The sequence below is a fragment of the Pyxicephalus adspersus genome, chromosome 5 (assembly GCF_032062135.1).
Source record: "Pyxicephalus adspersus chromosome 5, UCB_Pads_2.0, whole genome shotgun sequence".
In the NCBI taxonomy this organism is placed as follows: Eukaryota; Metazoa; Chordata; class Amphibia; order Anura; family Pyxicephalidae; genus Pyxicephalus; species Pyxicephalus adspersus.
In genome coordinates this window covers 147,505,920-147,523,864 of record NC_092862.1, presented here as the reverse complement: position 1 = coordinate 147,523,864, position 17,945 = coordinate 147,505,920, and the positions used below count along the sequence as shown (strand labels likewise).

At 45.9% G+C, this 17,945-nt stretch overlaps 1 protein-coding gene across 1 annotated transcript; it reads left to right on the top strand.

Moving 5' to 3' along the window:
* The first annotated feature begins 6,130 nt into the window (after positions 1 to 6,130).
* On the top strand, positions 6,131 to 17,657 carry LOC140331808 (acid-sensing ion channel 1C-like). Its single transcript, XM_072413116.1, has 9 exons — positions 6,131 to 6,775; positions 7,246 to 7,373; positions 8,660 to 8,810; positions 8,885 to 8,950; positions 12,821 to 12,974; positions 13,607 to 13,698; positions 13,981 to 14,060; positions 14,278 to 14,349; positions 17,419 to 17,657. Exons 1-9 carry the CDS (start codon positions 6,727 to 6,729, stop codon positions 17,521 to 17,523), a joined length of 897 nt encoding a protein of 298 aa, XP_072269217.1. The 5' UTR covers positions 6,131 to 6,726; the 3' UTR covers positions 17,524 to 17,657.
* The last annotated feature ends 288 nt before the right edge of the window (positions 17,658 to 17,945 follow it).

Below are 17,945 nucleotides of genomic sequence, written 5' to 3'. Positions count from 1 at the left end.
AAATGAAATCATATTATGGTCACTGCTACCCAGATTCTCTTTTATTTGCACATTTGTTATAAGCTCTGCATTGTTAGAAAGAACTAGGTCCAGCTTGGTATCATTTCTAGTTGGGGCTTCTATAAACTGTACCATAAAATTATCTTGTATTACATTCACACATTTCCCCCCTTTTGCTGTTCCTGTATTGCCATTACTCCAGTCAGTGTCAGGGTAGTTGGAATCTCCCATGATTAAAACATTTCCACTTTTTGCTGTTTTTTCTATCTGTGCTAGAAGTTGCCTTTCTATTTATTCCTTAGCACTGGGGGGCGCTATAGCAGACTCCAATCATTAATTGTGTGTTATTCACCCCCACATTCACCTCCACCCATAATGCCTCAACCTCATTGCTTGTTCCCTCCGCAATTTCTTCTTTCACATTCACTTTTAGATCACTTCTCACATACAGACACCACCACCCTTTCGTGTGACTCTGTCTTTATGAAAGAGAGTATACCCAGGAATATTGGCAGCCCAGTCATGTGAAGAACAAAGCCAGGATTCAGCAATGCCAACTAAGTCATAATTCTCCTCACTCATTAAGGCTCCACATGCCGAACTCTGGCACCAGGGAGACAGCAAACCATCCGGATGAAGGGATCCGGGCGACAAACTATTGTATCCGTCCTCCTGCAGATAGAATCCCCTATGACTACCAATTGTCTTTCCCTTCCTGCGTTTCCCTTCCCACCCCTACTAGATGAGCTGCTCTCCTGGCTGTTAGGGGTAGCAGTGACAGCTAGAGTTGCCACCACTGGGTCTGCCATCTGCACATCCTCACATAATTTTGCAAACATGTTGGGGTGCTCAAACCCAGGGCTGGCCTTCCTTTTCTGGGGGCCCCTACCACTCCCTCTAGTTACATTAACCCAACTCCCTTCATGCTCATCCTGATTAACCTCTCCGCCCCCCACATCTAAGCCATTACCTGCCCGCTCAGTGATTAGGGGCCCCTCTCAAGGTGATCCAGTGATTTCAGTGTTGCAATTTGCTTCTCCAGCTCTCCAATGCCAGATACCAGAAAGGCGACTTGCCCACATCTGTCACAGCGGTATTCACCTAGAAGCTGTTACTCCATTTGTACATACATGAGGCAGACTGTGCACTGAACCAAACCTTCCACCTTGCTACCACTCATCTTCCCAGTTACAATGTTTGTTTTCTAGGAGTTATAAAAGTTAACTTACAGTTTGTAGTTACTATAAGGATTTTACCTAACTCTTGTGTTTTCTAACACCACTTTTAACCAACCAAGAGAGAGCAAGCTCAAGGTGAGTCTTCCCAGAACTTAAATCACCTGTGAAACCTTGACCACCGCCCCTTAGAGGTCAGCAAGGAAAGAGAAAAAAAGCTATTTAAAAAAACTGACAGTCAAACTGACACAACTCCCAAATACACAATATCAAAAAACTCATTTTTGCTAAATCCACTTATTTCCAAGCCACTTGAATCACAAGCCAAGGGGAAGCCATGGCTTTTCTATCACATCCCCTCTTACCCTATAATCATAGCTCCTCTCCAAATCCTGCAAATTACTACCATGGTCACTTGACTATATATTATATACAGGGGCAACGCCTCCATTTGATTCTACCCTCCCAACCTACTACAAAGACCTATGAATTCCCAAACTCCTCCTACCCTACCACCATTTCTGCCATGCACCCTCTTACTTATGGCCCTTCTTCTATCACCTCTACCACCATGCCACCATTCCCTTACCCTTTCTGACCACACTGCCATTGCCTCCTTACTACACTTTCTCCTACCCTGCCATCATAATTCCTCTACCCTATCACCATGGCCCCACTACACCATCCACTCCAACCTTACCACCATGGACGCTCTACTGCACCCACTCCTACCCAACCACCATGGCCCCTCTACTCTACCCCCACATATTCCACCACCATGGCCCCTCCACCTTACATCTAATACCTATCCACCATGGCCTCTCTAACCAATCATGTCCTCCACCCCAACTTTCCTATCAACATGATGCCTTTACCCCACCATCTTGTTAATCCACTACTATTGCCTAGATACCCTGCCACCTACTAATCTACCACAAATGCCCCTTTAACTTAACTCCCAAGCTTTATATTTACCCCAATCTACTACAATGACTCCTGTTAGCAGTCAGTTCTGTTGCCTGGTCCCAGACCAGTTCCCCATTTAGGGGCTCGTTTCCGGTATACTCAGCAAGATCAGGATCAGGTAAGTGGAAAAATTTTTTTTCTACCTCTACTCTACCCACTGTCACTCTGAGTATTTCAAAGGACCCAGTGTTAGCTTAGTGTTTGTTACAACTCCCCACTCCGCCAAACTCCACCATCATAAGCCCATATCCCCCACCCCTACTTTCTACTACTATGACTCCTTAAGTCCTATCCCAGTACCTCCCATTCTACCACCAAAAACCCCCGACCACTCCTTCACTTTCACCCTAGTCTTGCTTCTCTCTCTCCACCCGATCCTACTTAACCATCATGGTTTTTCTACCCAACTGCAGTAGAATTAGCCTGGGTGTTATAATGTCCTCTGCCCCCTGTACTGTGTATTATGGGATCATACCCCCATCATAACCCCAATATAATGTCCTCTGCCCCCTGTACTGTGTATTATCTGTGTAATATGGGATAATACCCCCACCATCACCCCCATATATAGTGCCCCTGTACTGTGTATTATAGGATAGTAACCCTATCACCCCCCCTTTATAATGCCCCAGGCCCCTGTACTGTGTATTATAGGATAATACCCCTATCACCCCCAAATAATGCCCCTGCCCCCACTGCTATTTTGATTGTGGTTTGATTTATCATGTTTATTCTTCTTTTTATGGGATTTGCGTCTCCTCTGTGTTTTGCAGTCGCAGCTCTGAGTCTTCTCATTGCATTCACTTCTTAAATTTCCATAATGTCCTCAGTATAAATGTGACACCTCCGGTCCCCTTCCACCTGATCCCCCCCAAGGGATCGCAATCAATACCCACAATCCTCTGCTTGCTGCACATAGGGCCCCCAGTCTCTGCAGTGTTCTGCTGGAAATGATGCAAGAGTATTATAATGAAGAATTGCTGGAGGGACCCCACTACACCCCACCTCTGACATGGTATTTGCCCCTCTGCAGGGTAATAACTATCTCTATGCTGGACATACACACCATGAGCTGGTACAGACTAACCCCACAGCCAAACTTGGAGGATTTATTATTATAATCCAGCAGGTTATATTGATAGAGATTATCTTCCTCCCTTCCTCCAAAGATAAAACTCGAGACAATAGAAAGAGGTTTGAGGCTCGTTAGGTTTGGTTGACACATTCATTATGTATTGATGCAGATCAGATTCATACATAATTATCATACATATAGTGTTTATAATATATCCCCAGCCCGGTTATAAAGTCACAAGACTGGGATATTTGAACTAGACGTAGGTATTCTAAGCAGTGAATATGACATTCACTGAAACATTCCCTGGTGCAGAATCTACCAGAGCCACGTCTTTCAATAGCAGTAAATCATTATCCACCGTATAATGTAAGGAATGTCAGATGCACTGCTTTATAAATAGACCCCTTAGAGTGGTGGGAAGCATAGGGTTGGTGGGTACAGAGAGGTGGTAGGTGGGGGGCTTGTGGGTGAGGAGAGGTTGGAAGTGGGGGTTGGTAAGTACAGAGAGGTGGAAAGTGGGGTTGGTGGGTACAGAGAGGTGGAAAGTGGGGGTTGGTGGGTACAGAGAGGTGGAAAGTGAGGTTGGTAGGTACAGAGAGGTGGGAAGTGGGGGTTGGTGGGTACAGAGAGGTGGGAAGTGGGGGTTGGTGGGAGTGGAGAGGTGGGAAGTGGGGGTTGGTGGCTACAAAGAGGTGGGAAATGCGGGTTGGTGGGTACAGAGAGGTGGAAAGTGAGGTTGGTAGGTACAGAGAGGTGGGAAGTGGGGGTTGGTGGCTACAGAGAGGTGGAAAGTGGGTTTGGTAGGTACAAAGAGGTGGAAAGTGAGGTTGGTGGGTACAGAGAGGTGGGAAGTGGGGGTTGGTGGGTACACAGAGGTGGAAAGAGGGGTTGGTAGGTACAAAGAAGTGGGAAGTGGGGTTGTGGGTTCAGAAAGGTGGGAAGTGGTGGGGTTGGTGAGTACAAAGAGGGGGGAAGTGGGGGGGTTGGTGGGAGCGGAGAGGTGGGAAGTGGGGGTTGGTGCGTGAAGAGAGGTGGGAAGTTGGGGTTGGTGGGTACAGAGAAGGGGGAAGTGGGTTTGGTGGGTTCAGAGAGGTGGGAAGGGAGATTGGTGGGTTCAGAGTAGTGGGAAGTGGGGTTGGTAGGTACAGAGAGGTGGGAAGTGGGGAGTTGGTGGGTGTGGAGAGGTTGAAAGTGGGGGTTGTAGGCTACAGAGAGGTGGGAAGTGGGGGTTGGTGGGTACAGAGAGGTGGTAGGTGGGGGGCTTGTGGGTGAGGAGAGGTTGGAAGTGGGGGTTGGTGGGTACAGAGAGGTGGAAAGTGGGGTTGGTAGGTACAAAGAGGCGGAAAGTGGGGTTGGTGGGTACAGAGAGGTAGGAAGTGGGGTTGGTAGGTACAAAGAAGTGGGAAGTGGGGGTTGGTGGGTTCAGAAAGGTGGGAAGTGGGGTTGTGGGTTCAGAGAGGTGGGAAGTAGTAGGGTTGGTGAGTACAAAGAGGGGGGAAGTGGGGGGGTTGGTGGGGACAGAGAAGAGGAAAGTGGGGTTGGTGGGTACAAAGAGATGTGAAGTGGGGGGAGAGGTGGGGTTGGTGGGTACAGAGGGGTGGGAAGTGAGGTTGGTGGGTTCAGAGAGGGGGGAAGTGGGGTGTTGGTGGGTACAGAGAGGGGGGGAAGTGAGGTTGGTGGGTTCAGAGAGGAGGGAAGTGGGAAGGGTTGGTGGGAGCGGAGAGGTAGGCAGTGGGGTTGGTGGGTACAGAGAGGGGGGAAGTGGAGTTGGTGGGTACAGAGAGGTGGGAAGTGGGGGTTGGTGGGTACAGATAGGTGGGAAGTGGGGTTGGTGGGTACAGAGAGGTGGGAAGTGGGGTTTGGTGGGTACACAGAGGTGGAAAGTGGGGTTGGTAGATACAAAGAGGTGGGAAGGGGGGGTTGGTGGGTTCAGAGAGGGGGGAAGTGAGGTTGGTGGGTTCAGAGTAGTGGGAAGTGGGGTTGGTAAGTACAGAGAGGTGGGAAGTGGGGAGTTGGTGGGTGTGGAGAGGTTGGAAGTGGGGTTGGTGAGTTCAGAGAGGGGAGAAGTGGGGTTGGTGGGTTCAGAGTGGTGGGAAGTGGTGGGGTTGGTCAGTACAAAGAGGGAGGAAGTGGGGGGGTTGGTGGGTACAGAGAAGAGGAAAGTGGGGTTGGTGGGTACAAAGAGATGTGAAGTGGGGTTGGTGGGTTCAGAGAGGTGGGCAATGGGTGGTTGGTGGGTACAGAGAAGGGGAAAGTGGGGTTGGTGGGTACAAAGAGGGGGGGAAGTGGAGTTGGTGGGTTCAGAGAGGGGGGAAGTGGGGTTGGTGGGTACAGAAAGGTGGGAAGCGGGGGATTGGTGGGTACGGAGAGGGGGGAAGTGGGGTTGGTGGGTTCAGAGAGGTAAGAAGTAGGGGTTGGTGGGTTCAGAGATAGGGAAGTGGGGTTGCTGGGTACAGAGAGATGTAAGGTGGGGTTCGTGGGTTCAAAAAGGGGGAGTGGGAAGTGGAGGGTTGGTGGGTAAAGAGAGGGGGGAAGTGAGGTTGGTGCGTACAGAGAGGGGGGAAGTGGGGTTGGTGGGTTCAGAGAGGTGAGAAGTAGGGGTTGGTGGGTTCAGAGATGGTGGAAGTGGGGTTGGTGGGTACAGAGAGGTGGGAAGTGGGGTTGGTGGGTTCACGGATGTGGGAAGTGGGGTTGTGGGTTCAGAGGGGGGCAGAGAGGTGGGAAAGTGGGATTGGTGGGTTCAGAGAGGGGCGAAGTGGGGTTGGTGGGTTCAGAGAGGGGCGAAGTGGGGTTGGTGGGTTCAGAGATGGGGAAGTGGGGTTGGTGGGAGCGGAGTTGTGGGAATTTGGGGGTTAGCAAGTGCTGATAGGTGGGGGAAGTGTACAGGGGTTTTAGAAAGATAGAGGTTGATATGGAGGGGGGGGTGTTGGAGTATCTAGAAAATTAGGGAGGGTGCAGTATGGTAATGATTGGTTGTTGACAATCTATTGAATCTACCAATCATACAATAGAATTCAGGGAAAAGCAGCGCTATAACACACTGATTGGCTGTCTTAGTTGGTTGGTGATGGACAGTTTTATAAATGATTTCCCCGGCACATCCATCAATCTGGGAATATTTCAGGGAAGACGTTTATGTTCTGCTGATGGGATTGCTAATAACGGATATGTGAAATAAATAGAGATAATGGCAGTGTGAGGCTTCTCCATACAACCACAAGGCTTCCTCTGTCTCATCGCCCCCCCCGAGCCTTCTGTCTACAGACAGATCAATCTGGGGCTCAGACTCCAATCTGCATCATTACCAGCAGCCAAATGATACTTCTGTGCCCTATCACTCACTTACCGGCCTGGGATCACTGCCCCTGGACAGTGCTGACCTGACAACATGTTCTGTATATTTAGGTGTTCACACGCTATGGAAAGTGCTATACCTTCAATTCTGGGAAGCCCGGCTTTGATCTACTCTACACACTAAAGGGTGGAACTGGGAATGGACTGGAGCTGATGATGGACATACAGCAAGACGAATACCTACCTGTGTTTGGTGAGACAGGTAAGTGACCCATTACCCTCTACGTAAATGACTAAACCAGTGTGGGTGGAGGGGACCCCATTACAAACTCATCATCATTAGTGTGGTGGTCCACATACCAGGAAAAGGTTGGTATTTTACTGATTAGACACAAACAACAACTCCACATGTCCACTTGTCACTTTGTCAGCCCAGTTTGAGTGGAATTATTCCTATTAATATTAATGATGGTTTCTGTAGCACTATCATTTGCCAAGGCGCAGTACAATGAACAGACCACAGACAGCAATGGTACAGTGCAGCTGTCTGTAATGCTGCAGGGAGGCTCGGCTCCTCAGGTGCTCTGCGGAAAGGCTTCTGCTTCATAAATATTCATTTATTTTTAGATTTGTAGTTTTAAGGATCTCTGAATGCTGGGGGCAGATTGGAATTGTTGGTAAGATTTGTTTTTCTGTTGTATTTCCTCTCTAATTCCTCCCTGTCCTTCACAGCTGAGATATCTCTGGAGGCCGGAGTCAAGGTCCAGATCCACAGCCAGGATGAGCCGCCATTCATAGACCAGCTGGGCTTTGGTGTGGCCCCTGGATTCCAGACGTTTGTATCATGTCAGCGGCAGCAGGTATTTAGCACCCCCCAAACGCTGACCCCTTGTCCTTCGCTCTGTCCAGCCAGATTTGTCACCTTTATATGGGTGCTAATCTCAGACATTTCTGGTGTTACAGCTTAAACTGGGGAATTCACACATTGAATGCAAGGCTGGAGAATATACACTTTCATCAGTGAACCTGGGTGATCCAGCAAACCTGGAAGACCACAAGAAATCATTTCAAAACTTTCCCCACCTCTAATGTGACCTATAACTCGTACAATAAATTTAAGCAAACAAATCTGTTCTGGGAAAAATACTAATCGGAAAAATCCTTACATTACAAAAACAGTTTGTTACTCTTGCGATGGTGCAATAATATCGAAATGTCAGGGGGAGGGTTACCCACATGTGCCCCCCACTACACCCACAGCTCCCCTTTCCAGAGAAATTTAGCTTAATTTTTGTTAGCTGCCAGGTACAAAATCAGGGGCTGCACCCCAATACTCCTTTTAATTAAGTGCCCTGCAGGTCTCCGATTTGCATGTTAAATTTAGGGCTCCTGCGGACAGGTATTAGGAGATCCTTGTATTTTCAGACGTTTTTCAACTTGTGACCCCATAACCTAAAAGATTGAAAGTGGCTGCAATTTGTGGTTACTATGAGGGTACCCCGTGCACCCAGAATTATAGGTCTAAAGGTAGAGAGTTGTTAGGCTGCAGAATATTCTATATACAGATCTCGGGAATTCCCCCATCATACTGTGGTGAATCTTTATTAGGAAGACGCCTTCTGATGTTTTGTACATCAGCCGCTCCTTTCACTGCTCACCTGATTGCAAAGTGCCGCTGTACCCACTGAATAGACAATATTTGTATGGCATACAGTATGAAGGTCAGGCAATGCTTTCTATGCAATGTATCTCACACAATGTCACACTGCACATATTGTGAATGGGCCTTTCATCAAAGTGAATGTATTTACATTGAGAAGCTGCTGCTGTATATAAGCAAAGCCAGCAGTGGCATTGTATGTCCGGACACCCGTACGGCCCGGAGGCATCTCCCAGTAATGGGATTTGTGGCTCTGAATGTTTTTTGTATCTTGGCATTGACACGTTTCCCCCAATGATGTGCTCATTCACCCTACAAATGGCCCAGATTGAACAAGATCTTCCCTCCATAGGCTTCAGTGAGGTTTGCCACAATTGTTGCTTCACATGTTTAATACGTTTTATATAAATTGTCCACCAGACAAACCCGCTTGATTTATCCAATAAGTGGCCTTGAAATGAATTGAATTGTTTTGTGTCTCCTCAGCTGAAGTATCTGCCTCCTCCATGGGGGGACTGTAAGGACACGCCTTTTAAATCGCCCTACTTCTCCACCTATAGTATAACGGCCTGCCGCATTGACTGTGAGACCCGCTACCTGCTGGAGAAGTGTCAGTGCCGCATGGTTCACATGCCAGGTACGGGGGGTCATGTGGGCTGTATTAGGATGATAAATAAAACTTCTGCTCTTCTAATTCCGGTATTCTTTCAGGAAATGAGACGGTCTGCAATGCCGAGGAGTACAAGGAATGCGCAGAGCTTCATCTGCAGAGGATCGGTGCGTAGCATTGCTGCCAACATAACAAAAACAGGAAGCCAATTATATTCTTCTTCCTGGAAATATCTATTCATCCATTATTCCTCATATACAACAGATGATCTGTCTTGTGGTAGTGAGATGGGGATTGGTAGTTGGATTGGTTCACTGATTCCACATTTTCACAGACCTTACAGTGAAGAATCCCTTCCTTATCCGGAGCTTAAACTTCATTTCCTCCAGATGCAAAGAGCGTCCCCTTGTGCTTTGTAATGACATTACAGTGAATAATGGGGAATAGAGTTCTCTATATGGACCGTTTATATATTTATACAGGGTGATCATATCCCCCCTTATACGTCTCTTCCCAAGGGAGAATAGATTCAGTTCACCTAATCTCTCCTCATAGCGGAGCTCCTCCATTCCTTTTATTAGTTTATTTGTCCTTCTCTGCACTCTCTCCAATCCCACAATGTCCTTTTTGTGAACTGGGGCCCAAACCTGGACTGCATATTCCAGATGTGGTGTGACCAATGCTTTGTACAGGATTATGTCTCCATCTCTGCAGTCTATTCCTCTTTTAATACAAGAAAGTACTTTACTAGCTTTATATATTGCAGCTTGGCATTGCATGCTGTTATTAAGTCTATGATCTACCAGAACCCCCAGATCCGTCTCCATTTCTGACTCCCCCAAATGTATTCCCCCTAGACAGTATGAAGCATGCATGTTGTTACCCCCAAGTACATAACTTTACATTTATCTATATTAAATGTCATTTGCCACTTGGCTGCCCAATCACACAGTACATCCAGGTCTGCTTGTAGATTATAGACATCCTGTATGGACTTCATTCCATGACATAGTTTGGTGTCATCTGCAAACACAGAAATCCCAAACTCTATATCATTTATAAAGATGTTACACAGTAAAGGTCCCAACACTGAACCCTGGGGTACACCACTAATACCCTTACACCATTCAGAGTATGAATCATTATTACAGCTCTCTGGATGTGATCTTTAAGCCAGTTCTCTATCCATTTACAGATTGACTTTTCTCAACCTATTGCCCCTAACTTACATATTACCCGTCTGTGGGGTACAGTGTCAAATGCTTTAGCAAAGTCCAAGTACATTATATCAACTGCTACTCCACTGTCTACCTGTTTACTTACTTCCTCATAAAAAGAGAGTAAATTTGTATGACAACTTCTGTCTTTCTTGAAGCCATGCTGACTATCACTTATAATATTATTTTCTAGCAGAAACTCCTCTATGTGGTTCTTTATCAAACTCTCTAAGACCTTTCCAACTATGGATGTTACACTAACGGGTCTGTAGTTACCTGGTAATGACTTTGCTCCCTTTTTGAAGATAGGAACCACGTTGGCCTTACGTCAATCCATCGGCACCTTGCCAGTGACTAAAGAGTCTAAAAATTAGAGATAATGGCTTTGAAATAACTGAGCTCAGCTCTTTGAGGACACGTGGATGTAATCCACCAGGTCCTGGTGCTTTGTCAACCTTAATTTTTCCCAGATGTTTCTGGCAATCATATCAATTCTGAGCCATTGTGACTCATTTAAGGCAGTGACATTGCTATTATGAATTTGGACTTGAGCTCTGCCATTTTCCTTTGTGTACACAGAGCTAAAAAAAGTGTTTAGTAAATCCACCTTTTCTTTATCCCCAGATACCAACCCAGATATATTCTTTATGGGGCCTACATGCTCAGATCTGCTCTTTTTGTTTTCACACCAGGGGAGTCAGGGCCACTAGCGGGCGCTACGAATTGCACAAAGGTGGTGTGAGCCCTGGGAAGGGCCAGGAGTCTAGGCCCCGTAACCAAGTCTTCTCCGGAGCCTCTAGTGGTTAGGAAGTTGCGCTGCTGGTTACTGCCAGGTTACGGTCCTTGGGCACACCAGGGTGGACAGAATTATCAAGGAAGGCCAGGGTCAGGACTGGTAACAAACAAGAGAGGTCAGGTCACAAGCCAGGGTTAAATACCAAGGATCCAAAGAAAAGACACCAGTGACACGGGACCACCGCAGACACAGGGAACACAGGAGACACTGGAAGTACAGGAGGCACAGGTGACACAGAAGACACAGGTATAACCACAGACATAGAGGAACACTGGAACAGCACAGGGAAGTTGGCTGGGAACCAACAGACTGAGCAACAAGAGGTTAACGCAGGAGCTGGACAGAGAAAACACTGAATTAACCAACAGGTGTACAGGAAATTACTAGCAAAGCTAGTGCACTAGTGGAGACACGTTGCACAAACGCTAAGTGCTGTGTCTGAGCTAGCTAAATGGCCAGGGATGATAAAGAAGCTATTTCCTGATTGGCCAACAGGATGGGCAAAACTGATAAAGCTTGGGAGCAGAGGCACACCCAAAGTCAGTACTGCCCGGGTAGAGGCGCCTACGTTTTAGTGAGACATTTTCTATTTATAGATTCCAAAAACTGTTTTGGGGTTTTCCTTACTTTCCTTTGCAATCTGTCTTTTATTTTGAAGTTTTGCACATTTTATCTCCTTTTAACATATTTTGTTTTATTCTTTATAGGTTTCAAATGATGAAGGTGATCCTTCATTTTTATATTTTAGGAATGCCCTTTTCCTGTTCCTTATGGCTTTTTTAACATCAGCTGTGAGCCACATAGGTTTTAATTTTAGCCTCCTAAAGTTATTGGATTGGATTGGAATATAATTTTCAGTGTGCTTTTGTAGAACAGACTTGAAACATTCCCATTTCTGTTCTGTGTTCTTTGAGGACAATATTGTCTCCCAGTCCAAGTCACAGAGAGCCGCCCTAATAATGGAAAATTTGCTCTCTTAAAATTAAAGGGGAATCAGCTCAAAAATGCCTAAAACAAAAAAAAATACACTTACCTTCAATCCCGCAGCGCAGTTGATCAGTCCAGAGGTGTCTTCCATCAGGTCCCGCGTCGTCCCGGCATCTGTCTCCGAGCGCGGCCATTTTGGCTTCTTCTTCCTACGCCACCCGACTCAGGTGCGCGATCAGGTGACGTAGGTTGGGAAAAAAAATGCGCATGCATGAGATCAGCAAACCTTTCGCTTTTAACGAAAAGGCTCCTTTTGCACGGTTGTCTACTCTTTTATGTAAAGTGAAATTTCTAAATTTAGGTATGCTTTAAATGTTTTTATCTTTCCTGTTTTTGCTTCCTGATTACAGCTTACATGAAATGAAATCATATTATGGTCACTGCTACCCAGATTCTCTTTTATTTGCACATTTGTTATAAGCTCTGCATTGTTAGAAAGAACTAGGTCCAGCAGAGTATCATTTCTAGTTGGGGCTTCTATAAACTTTACCATAAAATTATCTTGTATTACATTCACACATTTCCTCTCTTTTGCTGTTCCTGTATTGCCATTACTCCAGTCAGTGTCATGTCTCACTGGGGGGCCTATAGCAGACTCCAATCATTAATTGTGTGTTATTCACCCCCACATTCACCTCCACCCAGAATGCCTCAACCTCATTGCTTGTTCCCTCCGAAATTTCTTCTTTCACATTCACTTTTAGATCACTTCTCACATACAGACACCACCACCCTTTCGTTTGACTCTGTCTTTACAAAATAATCTTGGATGGTACTTGCTATTAGATGGGTTCTGGTAGTTGGATTGGAGTGATAGTCAGATGAGCATTGATAGTTCTGGTAGCCAGATAGGTTCTGGTAGTTGGATGGGTTCTGGAAATCTGATATGGATGGAGATTGGTAGTGAGATGAGATTTGGTAGACAGGTTGTGGTATTCCAATAGTTTCTCCTAGTCCGATGGGTTCTGGCAGTTTGATGGGTTTGGTAATCAGATGATTTTCTTGATTATTGACCATATATATCTTTTTACATCCAGACCAGGATAGGGTAAGTGGTGAATCTTTGTGTGACTGTGAGACGCCGTGTGAGATGGTGCGCTTTGGGAAGGAGTTGTCCATGGTGAAGATCCCCAGTAAAGCCTCCTCCAAGTATCTGGCAAGCAAATACAACAAGACTGAACAGTACATTGCGTGAGTTTCCCTTTCACTTATTTTTCCAGACTGTTCTATGGACAGAAAGATTCTTCATGTGCTGCACATACAAAACATTTAGATTTAATGGTGGCAACAGACGCTAAGGCTGGACGATCCCTATAGATCCCTATACATCTTCTCTGCCAAGTCCAAAAAATGTGGTAAAATCTTGCCTTGTCATTAAGTTGGAGAAACAAGCGTCTATTGACTAAGCTAATAGACATTTGTTATCACTTGAAGGGGCCCCTGTCTTGGGACTGCTCTGAATGATTCTGTATATTACTTTACCACTCTTCATTGGAAATTGGGATTGACATCATACAGCAATTCCATGTTTGTGGGGTGGCCATGGGGGCTCTATGAGCATTGGATGGATTCAAAAACCAATCGCTGTGGTTTCCAGCCAGCTGTAATGTTATTGGTCACCTGAGGCAGCCTTTGGTATTTCACAGCTGCCTATTGGCCTCTCAGACATCTCCCCAGCTGATTCCTCTGTGCTCCACCAATAAATGGATTGCCCATAGTGGCCATGTATGTATGAGATCTTTCAGCCTTCATGTTATCTCTATGACCTTCCCTCTATACACATCACCCTCTCTTTTATATCACATTGTCTCTCTTGTCCCCAGGGAGAACATTCTTGTTCTGGATATATTTTTTGAAGCCTTGAACTATGAAACGATTGAACAGAAGAAGGCATATGAGATGGCTGGACTGCTGGGTAAGAGGTCCCCCAAACATTTGTGGAATATATAAACCAGGCTGTATGATATACCAGTTATGTGTGGAGTAATTATCCCCCCAGTCAAGTACCCCAATATACCCCCAAAGTCATTCCTGTCACAATTCCCCCCTGCCACACCCATCCTGTGTATCATGTATAGACATAATTCCATCATATCAGAAAATTGATTGGTGGCCACATTAGGGTCCTTCTATGGTGCAATCTCATCTGCAGCAGTGAATGTCATTGGTCACATGATGCTCGTCTATAATTTATCAGGTGACATTGGAGGTCAGATGGGACTGTTCATCGGGGCCAGTATTCTCACCATCCTGGAGATCTGTGATTATCTGTATGAGGTAAGAAACACAGACATTAATTCACATTAAATCACAAATCTATTGAACATATTTGGACCGTTCACACAGCAAAGTCAATAATCCCCATGTAAGGGTAATTCAGATTAGTAAATTAAATCTCAAACTATGTGCAAATCAGTCCTGTATATTCCCCCAGCTGTTCCGGGATAAATCTATTATATTTATATAGTGTCACATGTCCCGTTCATTCCCCCAGGTGTTCCGGGATAAAGCTCTTGGCTATATTCAGAAGAGGAAGAAGTTACAGAAGAAGGAACTGGACAATCTGGTAATCACAGAAACCTTCTATAAGGAGAGACATAGACAGCAATCATTGGATTCCCATCTACATTCATCTACAGTCAGGGGAAGAAGTATTTGGTCCCCGGCTGATTTTGTACGTTTGCCCTCTGACAAAGAAATGAGCGGTCTATAATTGTAATGGGAGGATTATTGTAACTGTGAGAGAATAACAACAAAAGATCCCTCAAACACCCCGTGCTGAAATATCAGAGCTTGCTGTGCATTGTAATGAGTGAAATAAGTATTTGATCCCTTATCAACCAGTCTGGAGACTCCAGGACCTTCATGTGCTTCTTCCTGAGCCGCTCCTTTGTTGCCTTGGCCGTGTGTTTTGGGTCATTGTCATGCTGGAATACCCATCCACAGACCCATTTTCAATGCCGTGGCTGAGGGAAGGAGGTCCTCACCCAAGATGTGACAGTACATGGCCCCATCCATTGTCCCTTGGATGCAGTGAAGGTGTCCTGTCCCCTTAGCAGAAAAACACCCCAAAGCATAATGTGTCCCCCTCCATGTTTTATGGTGGGGATGGGGTTCTTGGGGTCATAGGCAGCATTCCTCCTCCAAACACAGCGAGTTGAGTGGATCAAGCTCAAGCTCAATTTTGGTTCCATCTGACCACAACACTTTCACCCAGTGCTCCTCTGGATCATTCACATGTTCATTGGCAAACTGCAGACGGGCCCGTACATGTGATATCCTGAGCAGGGGGACCCTGCGGGCTCTGCAAGATTTCAGGCCTTCACGGCGCAGTGTGTTACCAATTGTTTTCTTGGTGACTATAGTCCCAGCTGCCCTGAGATGATTGACAAGTTCCCCCCGTGTAGTTCTGGGCTGCTTCTTCACCGTTCTCATGATCATTGCAACTCCACGAGGGGAGATCTTACATGGAGCCCCGGACCGAGGGGGATGACAGTTATTTTGTGTTTCTTCCATTTGTGAATTATCACACCAACTGTTGTCACCTTCTCACCAAGCTGTGATAGTCTTGTAGCCCGGTCCAGCCTTGTGTAGGTCTACAATCTTATCCCTGACATCCATGGACGGCTCTTTAGTCTTGGCCATGGTGGATAGCTTGGAATCTGATTGGCTGCTTCTGTGGACAGGTGTCTTATATACAGGTACTGTAACAAGCTTGGATCCCTTACAGAAGGTGCTCCTAATCTCAGCTCCTTACCTGCATACAGGGAGACACCTGGGAGCCGGAAATCTTGCTGGATGATAAGGGATCCAATATTATTCACTCATTACAATGCACAGCAAGCTCTGATATTTCAGCACGGGGTGTCTGAGGGTTGTTTTGTTGTTATTCTCTCACAGCTACAATAATCCTTCCATTACAATTATAGAGCGCTCATTTCTTTGTCAGAGGGCAAACATACAAATCAGCCGGGGACCAAATACTTCTTCCCCTCACCATAACACACAGTCTGCTCTGTGATATCAGAGGACAGATAATGGCAGGGCCCTGACTGCCATCAGAACAGAAAAGTTGAACGTCTGTGGAATCCTCTGGTGAGAGCAGACTGTCTCTTTTACTGTCTCTTGTACCATCTCATGTACAGGCCAATGACTCCATCCATCCTTAGCACTTCCCTAACATTGGAGTTGTTTGATCTTCTGTTGGATATGAAGATCAGCTGTTCCGGGATAGATTGTGGTCACTTACCTCCAGTTTGGTCCTTAGCCTCCGATTGGGTATTTGGGAACAGCAATGCTGATATGAGGTTCTTCCCCTGCTCATGCTGCTCTATGTGACCCTGTATATTTCTGGCTATGCTGACCCAATCTCTAATCTTAGGCTTAGAATTCGGTTTTCTCTTCTCATTTACTTGGACCGGAACCTCAGGCTGCATCCTTCTCCTGGTTCAAGCTTTCCAACCAATCAGAAGCCAGCGTGCTGTGTATTTTGAATGTTTTTTATATTAAACAGCATTGTCATGAATATTTGATATAGAATCCAGGGACAGATTGCTGCCTCTATAGACTTGATTTGGTGTCACTTACAAACGTTTCTGCAAATGTTTCAGGCATTTTGTATGCTTGGAAGATTTCCAGAATTGAAAAGAAAACAGCAAACTCCCTCCCCCCCTCCCAAGGCCAATCACCTGACCCCACCATCTGGGGGTCTTCACAATGTGACCCCGGTGTTGTTGGTGGAGAGGTTATTGTAATCTGTAACCCCCTGTATTGGGTGGTCCCCCAGATACTCACCCCAAGGAATAAGTACAGGGGTACAGAAAGGGTAAAATCAGCCCTAGGAATCCCTGACATCACCATAAAGGATATATTCCATCTCACCAGCACGTGTGACAACAATCCTATATTGCCATTGTTTTGCAGAAAGATTAACAATCAAAATAACAATCTTTACACATTGACGAATCTCTGAAACCTATATGTACAGAAATAACGGTCACAAGTCTCAGATAAAGGGCAGATTTACATTGGTTTTCCATCTGATAGAACATTGGTGGGTTGGTCACAAGTTTGATTTATGTTGAGATGGTTCAGGAAATAAAATAAGTGAGAAAGTGCAGGGATGTGATTGGTGCAGGGATGTGATTGGTGCAGGGATGTGATTGGTGCAGGGATGTGATTGGTGCAGGGAAGTCATTGGTGCAGAGATGTGATTGGTGCAGGGAAGTCATTGGTGCAGGGATGTCATTGGTGCAGGGATGTCATTGGTGCAGGGATGTCATTGGTGCAGGGATGTCATTGGTGCAGAGATGTCATTGGTGCAGAGATGTCATTGGTGCAGGGATGTGATTGTTGCAGAGATGTCATTGTCCAGGGTCTGGTGACACCGGTATGACATGAGGGCAGATTCCAGGGTCTGGTGACACCGGTATGACATATAGGCAGATTCCAGGGTCTGGTGACAAGTGGCAGTGACACGTCATACTAAGGTCATAGGACAGTTGGCTGTAATTGGATGATAGGGGAGCCAATTAGGGGGTTGGGATATTCTTCTGTTTTTACCTTCACCTCTGTTTCCTTCTTGCATCTCAACCAAGCCCAATCTCGCTAATTCCACCATTATTTCCCTCCATAGGATCCACACGGTGCACTGCGGGGCCACCCATACTGCACTCGATGCTCACCGCACCTGTTACCTCGTCACCCGCCTCTAGGATCCATCAAAGAATTTGTCTGCTGACTCCTATTTTCTGTCTCTCTATTGTGTTACCTAATCCTTGTGAACCACAGGGCCATCGATGGGCGGAGCTCCTCCTGTACTTTATTGTTATACATTACAATAAATGATAATCCATGCTGAAGATTTACATTTCATATATTTATCTCTAATTGTACAACAACCAACCCAACAAACAATCCATTTGTAAATTTCTTAGATTATATTAGTTTGAAAACCAGAAAACTGAACACAATGAACTTGGTCCGCTAACAGTGGGCATTGCCATATTTCACCAAAGAACTGGTGAAATCACCAAACCTCAGGGCCCTCTCTGCTTCTTTTTTCTCTCTGATTCCTCTGTCTTTGTCATCCCTGATCAATGAAATGGAATGAGATTATTTTAGGACTGATACCAATATATGTATGACACATACCGTGTTTCC